General features: G+C 38.5%; 2 protein-coding genes across 4 annotated transcripts in view; both read left to right on the top strand.

Annotated features, from left to right (window-relative positions):
• The window catches only part of dgkzb (diacylglycerol kinase, zeta b), a 36397-nt gene extending 32266 nt beyond the window's left edge, over nt 1–4131 (top strand). For both annotated transcript variants that reach the window (XM_053641104.1, XM_053641105.1), the window contains exons 30-33: nt 2810–2930; nt 3024–3060; nt 3286–3385; nt 3464–4131. In XM_053641104.1, coding sequence (XP_053497079.1) covers nt 2810–2930; nt 3024–3060; nt 3286–3385; nt 3464–3580 — 375 coding nt within the window. In that variant the 3' untranslated portion in view covers nt 3581–4131. The remainder of the gene's footprint in view (nt 1–2809; nt 2931–3023; nt 3061–3285; nt 3386–3463) is intronic.
• A 1697-nt stretch (nt 4132–5828) lies between these two features.
• mdkb (midkine b) lies at nt 5829–13143 on the top strand. Of its 2 annotated transcripts, XM_053641123.1 has the most exons (5): nt 5829–6444; nt 8930–9033; nt 12008–12084; nt 12200–12367; nt 12450–13143. In XM_053641123.1, the coding sequence occupies exons 1-5, from the start codon at nt 6346–6348 to the stop codon at nt 12638–12640; spliced, it is 639 nt and encodes a 212-aa protein (XP_053497098.1). In that variant the 5' UTR covers nt 5829–6345; the 3' UTR covers nt 12641–13143. The 2 variants fall into 2 exon arrangements, with proteins under 2 accessions (XP_053497098.1, XP_053497100.1); XM_053641125.1 differs by lacking the exon at nt 8930–9033 and having other exon boundaries at nt 6365–6444.
• The last annotated feature ends 2146 nt before the right edge of the window (nt 13144–15289 follow it).

Raw genomic sequence — 15289 nt, 5'->3', positions numbered from 1 at the left:
TTTGTCCCCATTATTGACTGGGACACTGTGACGCTGACCAGCCTGTTCATGAAGATGAATGACTGTTTATGATTTTGCTCTAGAGATGGCACGATTCCACTTTTTTTTTTTCCAATACCAATACTGAAACTTTGAGTATCAGCTGACACAGATACCCATTCGATATTTTTTTCTTTAAAAACTACTAAGCTTTAAAATGCTATTTTGTTAACTGAAACACTTCACGGTTAAATCCATTTCCAATCTGTTACAGTTCTAAATCCAGTTCCAATCTCTTACAGTTCCAAATCCGTTTCCAATCTCTTACAGTTCCAAATCCGTTTCCAATCTCTTACAGTTCCAAATCCGTTTCCAATCTCTTACAGTTCCAAATCCGTTTCCAATCTCTTACAGTTCCAAATCCGTTTCCAATCTCTTACAGTTCCAAATCCGTTTCCAATCTCTTACAGTTCCAAATCCGTTTCCAATCTCTTACAGTTCCAAATCCATTTCCAATCTCTTACAATTCCAAATCCATTTCCAATCTCTTACAGCTCCAAATCCATTTCCAATCTCTTACAATTCCAAATCCATTTCCAATCTCTTACAGCTCCAAATCCATTTCCAATCTCTTACAATTCCAAATCCATTTCCGATCTCTTACAGCTCCAAATCCATTTCCAATCTAATACAATTCCAAATCCATTTCCAATCTCGTACAATTCCAAATCTGTTTCCAAGTTACAGTTCCAAATCCATTTCCAATCTCTTACAATTCCAAATCCATTTCCAATCTCGTACAATTCCAAATCCATTTCCAATCTCGTACAATTCCAAATCTGTTTCCAAGTTACAATTCCAAATCCATTTCCAATCTCTTACAGCTCCAAATCCATTTCCAATCTCTTACAATTCCAAATCCATTTCCAATCTCATACAATTCCAAATCCATTTCCAATCTCATACAATTCCAAATCCATTTCCAATCTCATACAATTCCAAATCTGTTTCCAATCTGTTACAGTTCCAAATCCAATTCCAATCTCTTACAGTTCCAAATCCGTTTCCAATCTCTTACAGTTCCAAATCCGTTTCCAATCTCTTACAGTTCCAAATCCGTTTCCAATCTCTTACAGTTCCAAATCCGTTTCCAATCTCTTACAGTTCCAAATCCGTTTCCAATCTCTTACAGTTCCAAATCCGTTTCCAATCTCTTACAATTCCAAATCCATTTCCAATCTCTTACAGCTCCAAATCCATTTCCAATCTCTTACAATTCCAAATCCATTTCCGATCTCTTACAGCTCCAAATCCATTTCCAATCTAATACAATTCCAAATCCATTTCCAATCTCGTACAATTCCAAATCTGTTTCCAAGTTACAGTTCCAAATCCATTTCCAATCTCTTACAATTCCAAATCCATTTCCGATCTCTTACAGCTCCAAATCCATTTCCAATCTAATACAATTCCAAATCCATTTCCAATCTCTTACAATTCCAAATCCATTTCCAATCTCGTACAATTCCAAATCCATTTCCAATCTCGTACAATTCCAAATCTGTTTCCAAGTTACAATTCCAAATCCATTTCCAATCTCTTACAGCTCCAAATCCATTTCCAATCTCTTACAATTCCAAATCCATTTCCAATCTCTTACAATTCCAAATCCATTTCCAATCTCATACAATTCCAAATCCATTTCCAATCTCATACAATTCCAAATCCATTTCCAATCTCATACAATTCCAAATCCATTTCCAATCTCATACAATTCCAAATCTGTTTCCAATCTGTTACAGTTCCAAATCCAATTCCAATCTCTTACAGTTCCAAATCCGTTTCCAATCTCTTACAGTTCCAAATCCGTTTCCAATCTCTTACAGTTCCAAATCCGTTTCCAATCTCTTACAGTTCCAAATCCGTTTCCAATCTCTTACAATTCCAAATCCATTTCCAATCTCTTACAATTCCAAATCCATTTCCGATCTCTTACAGCTCCAAATCCATTTCCAATCTCGTACAATTCCAAATCCATTTCCAATCTCGTACAATTCCAAATCTGTTTCCAAGTTACAGTTCCAAATCCATTTCCAATCTCTTACAATTCCAAATCCATTTCCAATCTCGTACAATTCCAAATCTGTTTCCAAGTTACAATTCCAAATCCATTTCCAATCTCTTACAGCTCCAAATCCATTTCCAATCTCTTACAATTCCAAATCCATTTCCAATCTCATACAATTCCAAATCCATTTCCAATCTCATACAATTCCAAATCCATTTCCAATCTCATACAATTCCAAATCTGTTTCCAATCTGTTACAGTTCCAAATCCAATTCCAATCTCTTACAATTCCAAATCCATTTCCAATCTCTTACAGTTTCAAATCCATTTCCAATCTGTTAAAGTTCCAAATCCAATTCAAATCTCTTACAGTTTCAAATCCATTTCCAATCTGTTAAAGTTCCAAATCTAATTCTAATCTCTTACAGTTACAAGTCAAATTCCAATCTCTTTCAGTTCCAATCAAATTCCAATCACTTACAGTTACAAATCCAATTCAAATCTCTTACAGTTTCAAATCCATTTCCAATCTGTTACAGTACCAGATCGAATTCTAATCTCTTACAGTTACAAATCCATTTCCAATCTGTTACAGTTCGAAATCATATTCCAAAGCCATTTGTTACATAGTCCTGTAGTCCTTAATGATCCTTTTTTATTTTGAGCTGGTATCAACTCAATACCCATACTAGATATCGGATCAGTGCCATCCATAGTTTGCTTGGTTTCATACAAATAATCTCTGATGTGTTATTTTCGCAGCTTGTAGAGCTACACAAAGAAGGAGCCAATCTTTCTGTATATGATGCATTGGGCTGTACACTTCTCCACTATGCTGTAGATAATTGCAACAAGGAAATGGTCAGATACATCATAGATAATGGTACAGTGACAAAATAGTTATTCATTCTGTAAATTAATGACTTAGTAGTCATTAGTGCTGACACATTTCTTTCTTTCTTTTTTTGGTGAGCAGCTCCACTGAATATCCTGGATGTTGCAGAAAAAGAGACGTAAGTAAAACCTTAATGGAACTATATATATATATATATATAGGTGTTTTTTTTTAACATATAGAATCTCTATAAAACCTGTCTATTCTGTATTGTTGCATAATCCATGTTACCAAGCATCATCATTTGCAAATTGATGCAGTTATATTTTATATCATATAATGTTACACTAGAGAAAAGCAGCTGTAAAAGAGTCTTGAAAATGTGTGTGTGTGCACAATCTAGAGGTGAGACAGCACTGCACAAAGCTGCAGCGTCATGCCAGAGGACGATCTGTGCCTACTTGGTGGACGCGGGTGCTTCCCTCACAAAGACTGACCTACAGGTGAGCGGGTTGGCCAGCACACCGCCTTTACCTCCTCTAGTACACCTAGTGTCAAGTCTAACTTTGTGCTGTCCTCAGGGTGATAATGCAAAGGCACATGCCGAGAGAGCTCAGGACTGGCAGCTGGCCGAGTATCTGGAGAACCAGCAGCAGTACCAGATGATTCCGCGGGACGACCATGAGACGTCAGTATAACCAACAGCCTGAATGGTCCTCATCATCCACTGGAAAATGCTTTTCTCAGCATGATCTAATGATGATGCTGGGCAGCATGTCAGTCTAAAAGGGAGAAGGTTCATTTTTTACTTGATTGCAATGCTAAACAAAGACAAAATGTAATGTCCTGTTGTAGATGCATGAATATGCTTCTCTTATACTGAGGGTCTTTTTTTAAATTTTTTTTTATTTTGCCAAATGCTAAATTTCCTAGATAATAACGGCAAAAATATTTTGGACATCAGGGTTAAAAGAACAGAAGTACATCTGACTGTGGCTTTAGCCTTTTATTAAGCAAACCGCTTAAACCTCAACACAGATCATTGGGTGAAATGTATCATTTTTTTTGCTGTATTTAAAGAAATTACTTTTAACAGATATTTGCTTGCCAGACACTTAAGATACTTATGCTAGTCAATTTACCTAGTTTTATTAACATTTTCCTAATATTAAACTGTTGCTTTTGTCATTTTGACTGAATTGGCCTTCTGCATTTAAAGCTTCTTTCTCATCTTGCTGCTCTATGAGGCGTTTCTGCCTTTTTATTAAATGCTTGTATTTTGTTCCAAAAACATAAGTTATTCGCATGGTTCTGTAAATCTTTTTAAGTGACAAGTGTTAGCGACTGCCTCTTTTTTTTGGTGTTCCTGTTTTAATCTTATTCTGAACTAGCTTCTTTCAGCAGATTTCTTCTGTAGATGTGGAACACTGCACTGATTTAAAGAACACTTAATAGTAATGTGACGTTCTTGCGAGGAGTAATATTAGGTCATTAGGTCATGATGTCTTTAGGAATAAGCTACCATTTATCATGTTTGAATTCTTCTAAGAGGTCTTTGAGTAAATCATTACATGTGATTTCACAGCACAGGGTAATTCCACCAGAGATGTTTCAGATGCTTGCCATTGGTTTACTACATTTTAGCCACAGCGGCCATGTTGAAAGATGCATTTTGGCATTAAAATATGGTGTTGGGATTTCTACTAAAACAAGCAGTGGGTGGGTAACTACATGTTTACACCTAATGAGTAAAGACATTACATATTTTGGTTGGTGTGTTTTGTGCTTACACAATTGTTCTTGGCATATCCTCAGGTACTGAATATGTTTTTTTTTTTCCTTCACAGCCTGAAATATGTATATTTTTTAATACAGTCTGCAATCATTGCCTTAGCATTATTATTATTATTATTATGTACTGTCATGAGTTATGAGTTAAACTGCATTGTCAATGCTCTGTTTGGAGTTGCTGTGCAATTCACTATTAGACATTTTGTGTACTATCAAACATTTTAAAAATGTGTGAGTAACGATACCATTCCAAAATCCTCTCTAAGCATTTGTATTACTTTATAAAATTAAATGAACTTCTAGGCAATGGTTTAATCCTACTTATACAAAATAAACTTTATTAGATAATAGACTATAGTATTTACTGTATATTTGCCAGTTTGTTATTGTCTACCTGTATAAATAAATAAAGTTTTAAATTTCTTTTTCTTTGCTTTTTTTTTTTTTAAAATAGTGATAACATAGTACAGTGTGCTGTAACAGGATAACATCGTTGCGAGATGGACACCATGCTTATGGTGTAGATGAGAGTCGCTCAAAATGACGAGAGCTGTATCAGTAAGAAAAAAGATACTACAAAAAGCATGTGCATTTCATAGCATCGCACAATTCTTCTACATCTAAAACACCAACTGCCCCCGTCCCAACTTTTATGAGACGCGTTGCGGATATCAAATTCAAAATGACCTTATATTGTCCTTAAAACATTACGTTTGTTCAGTGGAAACATTAAATATGTTTTCGATGTTCTATTGTGAATAACATATGGGTTTATGAGATTTGCAAACCACTGCATTCTGTTTTTATTTACATTTTACCCAGCGTCCCAACTTTTTTGGAATTGGGGTTGTATGAAAAGCAGGTCCTGTCCGTCACTAAATGAGTATGTAATAAGTGCTGGTAGGTGTACTGACCTTTTCCACTCATGCATTATTTCTCAAATCAGTTCTTGTTTTCTATCTCCGGTTCATCCTTATGTAGCACTCGTCCTACTAAGCCATGCCAACAATTCATTTTATTGTACTGTAGGTATGATAGACAGACAGATGGACAGACAGATAGATAGACAAATAGATAGAGATATATATATATATATATATAAGTACATGTTTTCTTTCATCCTTCAGTAATAGGCTACTTGTGCTGCTAAGATAATTTTTTTCTGCTTTAGGTATGGTAGATGGATAGATGGATGGATGGATGGATGGACAGACAAATACTCAATTTCTTTCTCTGATTCATCCTTCGGTAGTACTTGTCCTGCTAAGAGACACAAAGACAGGTATAACAGACAGACAGTTAGACAGACAGATTTACAGAATGAATAACTAGATAGATAAATAGATAGACAGACGAAAAGACAGATAGATAGTTAGACAGACAGACTGACGGAAAGACGGAGACAGATAGGTAGATGAAAAGACAGATAGATAGTTAGACAGACAGACTGACGGAAAGACGGAGACAGATAGGTAGATGAAAAGATAGATAGCTAGTTAGACAGACAGATTGACAGAAAGACAGAGATAGATAGATAGATTCACGTGGAGATGAAGTTGAGGTCACGTGTCTCTGCACTCAGGGGGCTGGATGTAAAGGCGCTGCAGCGCGACCAGCTCAAACTAGATTTCCAAAACAAAGAGTAGCGGAGGAGGAGCTGCACTTGCTAAGAATGCAGTTTACACAGACACACACACACACACGCGCACACACACACACACACACACACGCAAGCTCTCTGGTGGTAAAGGACCTCTCCCACAGCAACAAGGCAAGTAGCATCATTCTCTCATCATCACATTTGTACATTTCTAATACAGTGAAATGTGTGTATAATATAGCTGCTGTACTTTTCTTCTCTGTGTTCATGCTGATTTAAAACTGCTCTGTCTCACACTGTCGTCCTCGAGCGCTCTGATTATCGATTGCATAATTAGTCTGATTATATGTGCAGCTTATACTAATGTCTGACGTAATAGAGCAGGCACACCTTGGTATTTTTGTCATATATATATATATATATATATATATATATATATATATATATATATATATATATATATATATATATATATAGACACACACGTATATTAGATGGGAAATGTTATGGCACATTGAATAGGTATCTGAATAGGTTTGGGATGCTTCTGTGCTCTTAATGATTCATTTCTGTTAAAATCATTCAACTGTGCCAACAGGAAATCACTGACAGACAGAAACTGGCAGAACTCTGATTGGTTAATAAGTAACTGGCACTGGTCATTTCAAGCGGACACTGTTATCAGCTGTCCTGTTTGATGCCATTATAGCCTTTTTGCTGGTCATAAGCGAAACATAGCAGCAGCACCCGCTGTTTTATTTCACTGGCTGATGGAGACGTTGCCCTCAGCAGTGCCAGTGCAGTTTTTGGTGCCAGCTTCACTGACCCACTTTTCAAGCTCATTACGAACCAGTCTGCTTCCTCTGGCCTTTTTTTCCCTTCAGCTATTACCGGTACAAAATTACAGAAGATGGATGAGGAGCCTCGGAGATGATGAACGCTTGCTTAATGAAAACGCACTCCACAATATCCCTCTAAAAGTTTTACATACACTGTATGGCCAAAAGTTTATGGACACCTAACCATCACAGCAATGCGTGGGTCTTCCCTAAACTTGGGCGCACACAATACAGTGTTTGTATGCTGTAACGTTACAGACTTGCTTTTCACTGGAACTGAGAGGGCCGAAGAGGTTCCAGCACGACAGTGTCCGTGTGCACAAATTTAGCTCCATGAAGACATGGTTTGCCTGACCTCACTAATGCTTTTGTAGCTGAACGATCACAAATCCCCACCGCCACGCTCCAAAAGCTACTGGAAAGCCTTCCTAGAAGAGCGGAGGTTATTCTAACTATATAACAAAGCAGGTCTAAATCTGGAATGGGTGTGATGGTCAGGTATCCACAAACTTTTGGCCATATAATGTAGCTAGCGTTGCCAGTTTGGGCTGTTTCCCAGTTTTAAAATGCATTTTCAGTAATGGAAATGATGACATTGGACGGGTATGGTTTACTTTGGATATAATTGAGTTACAATTCAGGCGGGTTTTCAACAATGATGGGGCTGGAAACAATCAAATCCAATCTGGCAACCTGTGAATCCCAAAGCCTCAGGCCCGCAGTTCTCCACAGGCGGCAAGCGTCCCGTCGCTCCTCCACAGAGCTGTTTTTGTCTTCCGATGCAAATAAGCTTACATTCAGTGAGCCTGCCGAGGGACACTGCATGGGATCTGTGCTCTGGCTCTTTTGGGGGAAAAAAGAAGAAGAGGGGAAGAAAAACAGGCGAGAGCCACCTTTTGTTTTGAGGCACTGAATCAGGCTGCCCTCTCTCAATCCGGCACAGAGGCCTTTAAGAGCACCCCTCTGTTCCCACAAAAAGACCCCTACATTTATGAAGCTGGGGGAAAAAGCCAGTGAAAGAAGGACTGCATTAATGGACGGATGGGGCAATGAAAAGATGTTGTGTTTGTGCTTTCTGAGAGGAGAGAGGAAAAAAAAATATAGAAAGGCACTTAAACGGTGTCTTGGTATGATGTTATTAGCTATTGGGGCTCTAAGTCGAATGCTTTGTTGAAAAGAAACATTCACCATGAGGTCTATTTATCGCCATGGTTTGCTTAAATTCTCTTATTTTGCTTGTTTTGTTTTTCTCCCCCTGTTTAACGTGAAAGGCCCTTGTATTTCCCCGATGATGGATGTGTACATTGAGTGTGTTTTTCTGGTCATGCCAAATAGATCAGTGCTTTGTGGACCATGTCTAGATTAGTTCTTTATTAGCCGTGTGGTCGTAATTAATCTTCTTAAAGGAAAGATGAGGAAAGATGAATCACCCAAAAGGAAATTCGAGGAAAGATGAATCACTCAAAGCATAACTCCTCTGACTTTTTTTTTTCTTCCCCCCCTCTAAGATCACTAAGTGCCAAATAAGATGGCTGTGGAAAAAATGACCTTATACAGGCTTCCACTGAGCACAGAAGAAAGCAAAGTTGCATCTAGAAACTGTAATATACTGCAAGAATATTACAGCAAAGTAATATTCTCAGGCAGCTGGGTTATTATTTCCATTTCTTTTTATAAGCCTGATAAAACAAAGCATGCATGTAATCGCATCATTTGTGATTATTTTCCTGGACCATGTTGTGGGTAGTGAAGGTCTGATCTTCAATCACTGCTGCCCAGAAGGACATCGCATACATCATTTGTAATTTGCTTGACAGGAACAGAGCGTTTCAAGCCCAATCCCTGCGGAAAATCGCACCTCCTCCATATTTGCCTTCATTTACACAGGAAGGAACTACAGCAAGCTCAACTGTGCAAATAGGTAAATAATGATAATGATGCAGATTTTCATGGTTCATGCTAGATTTTCCACTAGCCTCATCATTTGGTTATCGCATGCAGGTCCTTTTTTTATTTTTATTTCTGGGTCATTTAATATGGAAAGAATGTTACAGAGGAAAATTAAAACCTTACAATTGGAGCCTTTAATCCTGGGGTTTGGTCTAGAATTACTCTTAACATAAAGCAGATGTTGTTGGCAAATGTTGACGCTATAGTTAGATCTCCCATTCAGGGGTGGTTGGCACTAAACGAACTGGAACTGTAGAGCAATCGAAGCTCGATTTCACCATGGAGTGACTTTCAAGTCTGAAATATTTGTGGGATTTTTTTTTTTTTTTCATGCATTTTTCATGCCTTTATCCCAGTTGCAGGAATGGAAAATAAATATTCACTGAGCTGAACCGTACTGTTAAATATTTATAGGCCAATAAACAGAATATAAACCAGGAGATATATGTTCACTTTATCCTGGAAAACTACAGTCATTCATAATACTTTCACTGCAGCACTAATAAAACATTTTCATAGTTATCTTATATTACAAGCAAATCTTTAATTAAATTTAAAAAAAAAAAAAGTAAAATGTTTGGTTTTTTTTTTTTTTTTAAACTGTGAAAAACTTAGATTTACTTTATGATGTACTTCATTGGCCCTCTCGACTGGGTGTGTATGAAACAGACCAGCAGGCAAGGGAAGATGGCAGAAGAAGCAGTACTCTCTCTATCATGTATATGATGTCCTAATACATATGTATTCTGTTTGATTTTAAAAATATGAGCAAGCTATTTCAATTTTTTTTATTTATTTTTTAAATGCCAGGACCGAAGGTATTCATACGTCCACCCATTTCTATTCCCGGCTTTGGACTGCTATCCGAGTCTCCCTTATAGCACGATGAGTGTGAAGGCTGACACAAAGACAGCACTGGCTATTTAAAAAAATTATTAAATAATTAAAATGTTGCTCATGCAGTGCCATAATGCAGCTTAGAGCACATGGAGGAAAGTGCTAACTCTATACATGAGCCACCAGATGGCTGAGATTAGCTAGCTTTACTGATTGATTCGGGAGAGAGGAGTACCATATTTCCCAGACAGCAAGACACCAAACAGTATTTTTTTCCTTTAAACAAACAAGACAGATGTACCTTTTAAAAAGTGTTCAGAAAATACCTTATTGACTGAGCTAGCAATCATCATCAAGCAGTTATCGTCTGTCCGATTTCACTAGCAACTTTGCTTCATTGTGGTTACTGACTATAGACCTTCTATAGACCCACTACAGTTCTCTGTTCACAAGCTTACTTTCTAAACGTGTGTAAACTGAGTGTATCTGATAACTGCAAAAAATAAGATGTTGGCGGTAATTAATCTAAAGCATTTACATAATTCTGGGTCACAAGTCAGTCGGCAATTCAATTTTTTCCAAAAAACAAACCAACCGTGACTTAGCAACATAGCAAAGAAGGATGCCGTCAAAGTCAATGTTGCTTTGTGCTTGTATGCAGGTGGAAAGGAATAATTAGATGAAATAAAAAGCTCCGATACAAAAAAAAAAAAAGGCTAATAACTTATAAAAGGAGTTTGTCCATTGGACATTTGAGAACACATTTTCCTCACCACAGCAAAACAGTCGAACTAGAGAACAGATTCAGGAAACCAACACATACCACAAGTAAATAAACTCTGTTATAAAGTTTCAAAGAAACTTTGAAAGCTTCCCAAAACTAAAACGGCCCAGAGTGACAAAACGGTAGCCGTTTATATTTATATTCACGTCCAGAGATTTCATACTCGTGATTGCTGAGCCAGAGAATCGGTCTTTAATCGATGGGATCTTTCCACAACGCTTGATTTTACAATATAATGGGTACCATAAACAGCCCAAATGTAACTGCGTTTATTTGTTCGTTCTGAAGACTGCCTGCGAGTAAAATCTACAAGCCAATCCTAGCGACGGTCACGGGATTTGTCAGAAGGTTAGGCTACAAAGCGCCACTTTTCATCGCTAGGCACTAGATGTGCTTGGGTGATATTAGAATGAGAGACAGAAGTGTGTCTCACACCAGTAGCATGAGAACTTGCATCTCTGCCTTTTGCTGTTTGGTTTGTTCAACTCAACAGACCTCTACACCACTCTGATGCATCTCCGCCAATCAGCCATAACATTAAAACCACCCACGGATGACGTGAATAACGTTAATTATCTCGTTACCGTGGCACCTGTCAAGCGGTGGGATATATTTATTAGGCAGCAAGTGAACAGTCAGATTTTGAAGTTGACGTGTTGGAAGCAGGAAAAATGGGCAAGTGTAAAGATCTGAGTGACTTTGACAAGGGATAAATTGCAACAGTTAGACGTGGTCCAAGGAAGGACAACCGGTGAACCGCTGACAAAGTCATGGGCGCTCAAGGCTCACCGATGCACTTGGGGAGCGAAGGCTAGCCTGTCTGGTCCAAACCCACAGAAGAGCTACTGTAGCTGCTGGGAAAGTTAATGCCGGCTCTGACAGAAAGGTGTCAGAACACACTGTGCATTGCAGCTTGCTGTGTAGCTGTAGCTGCAGCTGTGTAGCTGCAAGCTGTGTAGCTGCAGACCAGAGAGTCCTATGCTGATCTCCGCCCATCGCTGAAATGCTCACGTTCCAATGGGAAGCATCAGAGCTGGACCAATGGAGGAAGAAGCTGGAAGAAGTTGGCCTGGACAGATGAATTATGTTATTTTTTTATATCATGTAGACGGCTGGGAGCATGTGCGTTGCTTACGTGGGGAAGAGACACCTCAGCACACTTTCAGACTTTCAGAGTCCATGCCTCGACGAGTCAGAGCTGTTTTGGCAGCATTAGAGGGATCTACATGATATTAGACAGGTGGTTTTAAGTGTTATGGCTGATCGGTATAGATCACAATGAACAAGCAGATTTACTTAAACTGTTGGCATTTGCTGTCCACAGGATGAGGGGTATATTCTCAGTGACGATCATACTGCTTGTGGCTTTCACCATTGCCGTGGAAGCCGTAAAGAAGAAAGGTGAGCTTCTTTTGCAGATTCAAACACCAATCAACCATGCGGATCACTTTCGTTTCTTGGCATTAATGCCAGTGATATGGATACCTTGTAATATTTGATATTTATATTCCCACAGAGAAAGGGAAGGAGGTGAAAGCAGAGAGCGACTGCTCTGAGTGGCTATACGGGAGATGTGTGCCCAGCAGCGGTGACTGCGGCGTGGGTGTTCGTGAGGCCACCTGCAATGAGCAGACAAAGAGACACCAGTGTAAAGTGCCATGTAACTGGAAGAAGGACTTTGGAGGTATTAGGAAATGTTTAAAACAGTAATAGTTCTCTCGGTATGTAAGGATGTTCCACTAAACACATTTTTGTGCGCCCTTTAGCTGATTGCAAGTACAAGTTTGGCCGCTGGGGAGAGTGTGAGGCAGGCACTCGAAGCAGGTCTGGAGTACTGAGGAAATCGCTGTTCAATGCTGACTGCCAGCAGACCATTAAGGTGAACAAGCCTTGCAATCCAAAAACGCCCAAACCCAAGGGCGGGGAGAAGAAGGCAAAGAAAGGGAAGGAAAATTAAGCAATCCAGTGCGTCACCCTGTCCTCAACCTTTAAATGGAATGGCGCTTAATCTGCAATGAGGGGGGAAAATAATTGTAACCCTATCTATATTTGATTCTGTCTTTTGTTGGTACAATTGTGATCGTTTCCTTTTGTCATATTTTTAAATAATTTCTGTAGGAAGCTGATAATTGTAATCTACTTTACATTTATAAATAGTGAAACACAGCAAACCATTATTTACTAAAGATGCATGTCTGTGTGGACATTTTTTTTTTTTTTTGCCCCTTGAAAATTTGATCTAAATACTGCAACAGTAGAGATATGATTTAACACACAGTGATCAACTGGATCCATATTTGTACGTGTCAAATAAAATAAAACCCTCGAATTGTTAGTAGACTTGCAATGGTATAGGAGCTGCGTATCTATGCTTGTAAACGTTTCTAAATTTGTAATCGATGTACAATCAACATCACTAACGGATACTTCTTCAGGTCTGTGAATAAATAAGAAAAGTTGTTTTTTTTTCCCAATGGCAACCTGATTTGCATTTTTCCCCCCCCAAACAAATACCTACAGGCTGTAGAGTTAACTGTGCATCAGTTTTGCATGTACTTTTTGCAAATTGACTCCCGCCTCTGTGTTGCTAAGCTCCTGACTTCACTAACCTGACTTCTGGAAACTCTGGGTGGAACTAAAGATGAAGAGGAACATTCATGGTTGCGCTGTAAAGGGTCATGGCACTATTATTTTCCACACAGTCAGTATTACTCTTTTTTTTTTTTTTTTTTATAAGTCAGCAGTCAGTCCTTGGTCCTCCAGTGAGAACGTAGAACATGAGCTCTGTGTAGTGCGCCTTTCAGTCAAACTAGAGAGATTAGGCAGGATTTGCAGACTGTGGGTTCAGTGTGTGCTGCCTGGTGGTTCATCATACAAGTAGGATGAACATTATACACAGACAGCCAGATCAAACTGCAAAACACTACATTTTTTTCGTTGAATCCTATGATAGAGAGAACTATTGGAATCTTATGTGAAAATAAGCAAAAATTAATAGTAACATTCAATAAATGTACGTATGTGGACAATGTACAGTGGGGGGGAAATAAGTATTGAATGCATCAACATTTTTTTTCAGTAAATATATTTCCAATGAAATCATTCACATGAAATTTTCACCAGACATCATTATTAACTCAAGAGATCTGGAAATATAAAGAATTCACAACGTTAAAGTCATGTGTAATAAAGTGGAATGACACAGGGAAAAAAGTATCGAACACGCTAAGAAAAAGCAGTTCTCCAAGGCAAGGAACCAGCTGAAATCCATAAGTACTTAGAAAGTAATTATACCCCCTATCTGTGCAAATTAATATCAGCTGGGTTAGTAAATTGATGGTCTATAAAAAGGCTTTTCATTACCAAGGTGTCACACAAGAAACATCTCATGATGGGTGAAAGCAAAGAGATCTCCCAAGACCTTCACAGACTTACTGTTGTGAAACATATTGATGGAATCATATACAGACGTATTTCAAAACTTCTGAATCCTCCAGTATGCACCATTGGGGACATTATCCGTAAGTGGAAGCAACATCACTCCGTCGTAAAACGGCCATGCACAGGAGCTCCTCACAAGATTTCTGACCAGGGAGTCAGAAAAAATAATCAGAAGAGTAGCCCAAGAGTCAAAGATCACTCGGAAAGAGCTCCAGAAACACTTGGAGGCAGCAGGTGCCATCGTCACAGAGAAAACAATAGGCAATGCACTCCACTGCTCACGCTCACCCTACAAGACTCCATTACTAAAGAAATGGCATCTCAAATCTCGTTTAAAGTTTGCTACAACTCATTTGGACAAGCCTATGAAATACCGGGAGAGTGTAGTCTGGTCAGACGAGAGCAAAATTAAACTTCTTGGCTGTCATACTACACACCATGTTTGGAGAAGAAATGGCACTGCACATCACCCTAAAAACACTATACCAACAGTGAAGTCTGGAGGTGGAAGCATCATGGTGTGGGGCTGTTTTTCATCTCATGGTACTGGCAGACTTCATATAATTGAAGGAACGATGAATGGAGCCCTTTACCGGGAGATTCTTGAGAAGAACCTGCTGCCATGAAGATGAGACGTGGGTGGACCTTCTAGCAGGACAACGATCCAAAACATACAGCAAAAGAAACTCTCAATTGGTTTCAGAGAAACTAAATCAAGGTGTTATAATGGCCCAGTCAATCATCTGACTTGAATCCAATTGAACAAGATTTAAAGACAATATGTTTAGAAGAACGAGCCAAAAATCACACCAGAATACTGCGGCCCATTAATTTCTCCATACAGGAAGCGCCTTGAAGCTGTCATTACAAACAAAGGCTTCTCCACTAACTATTAAATACATTTCAGTTAGCGTGTTCAATACCTTTTTCCTGCATCATTCCTCTTTATTACACATAACTTCATTTATGGACTTTAATGTTTGGATTTCTTTACATGTGCGGATTTCATGAGTTAATGCTGAGGTCTGGTGAACATTTCATGTAAATAACCTCATTGGAAATATATTTACTGAAAAAAATGTTGACGTGTTCTATACTTATTTGCCCCCACTGCATAGTTTCATTTTAACACAATACTTTTTAGCAGTGCATTTTATTTCTGCAA

Source organism: Ictalurus furcatus, chromosome 14 (genome assembly GCF_023375685.1).
Source record: "Ictalurus furcatus strain D&B chromosome 14, Billie_1.0, whole genome shotgun sequence".
NCBI lineage: Eukaryota > Metazoa > Chordata > Actinopteri > Siluriformes > Ictaluridae > Ictalurus > Ictalurus furcatus.
Note: the sequence above shows the minus strand (reverse complement) of the source record. Positions and strands in the feature narration are given on the sequence as shown.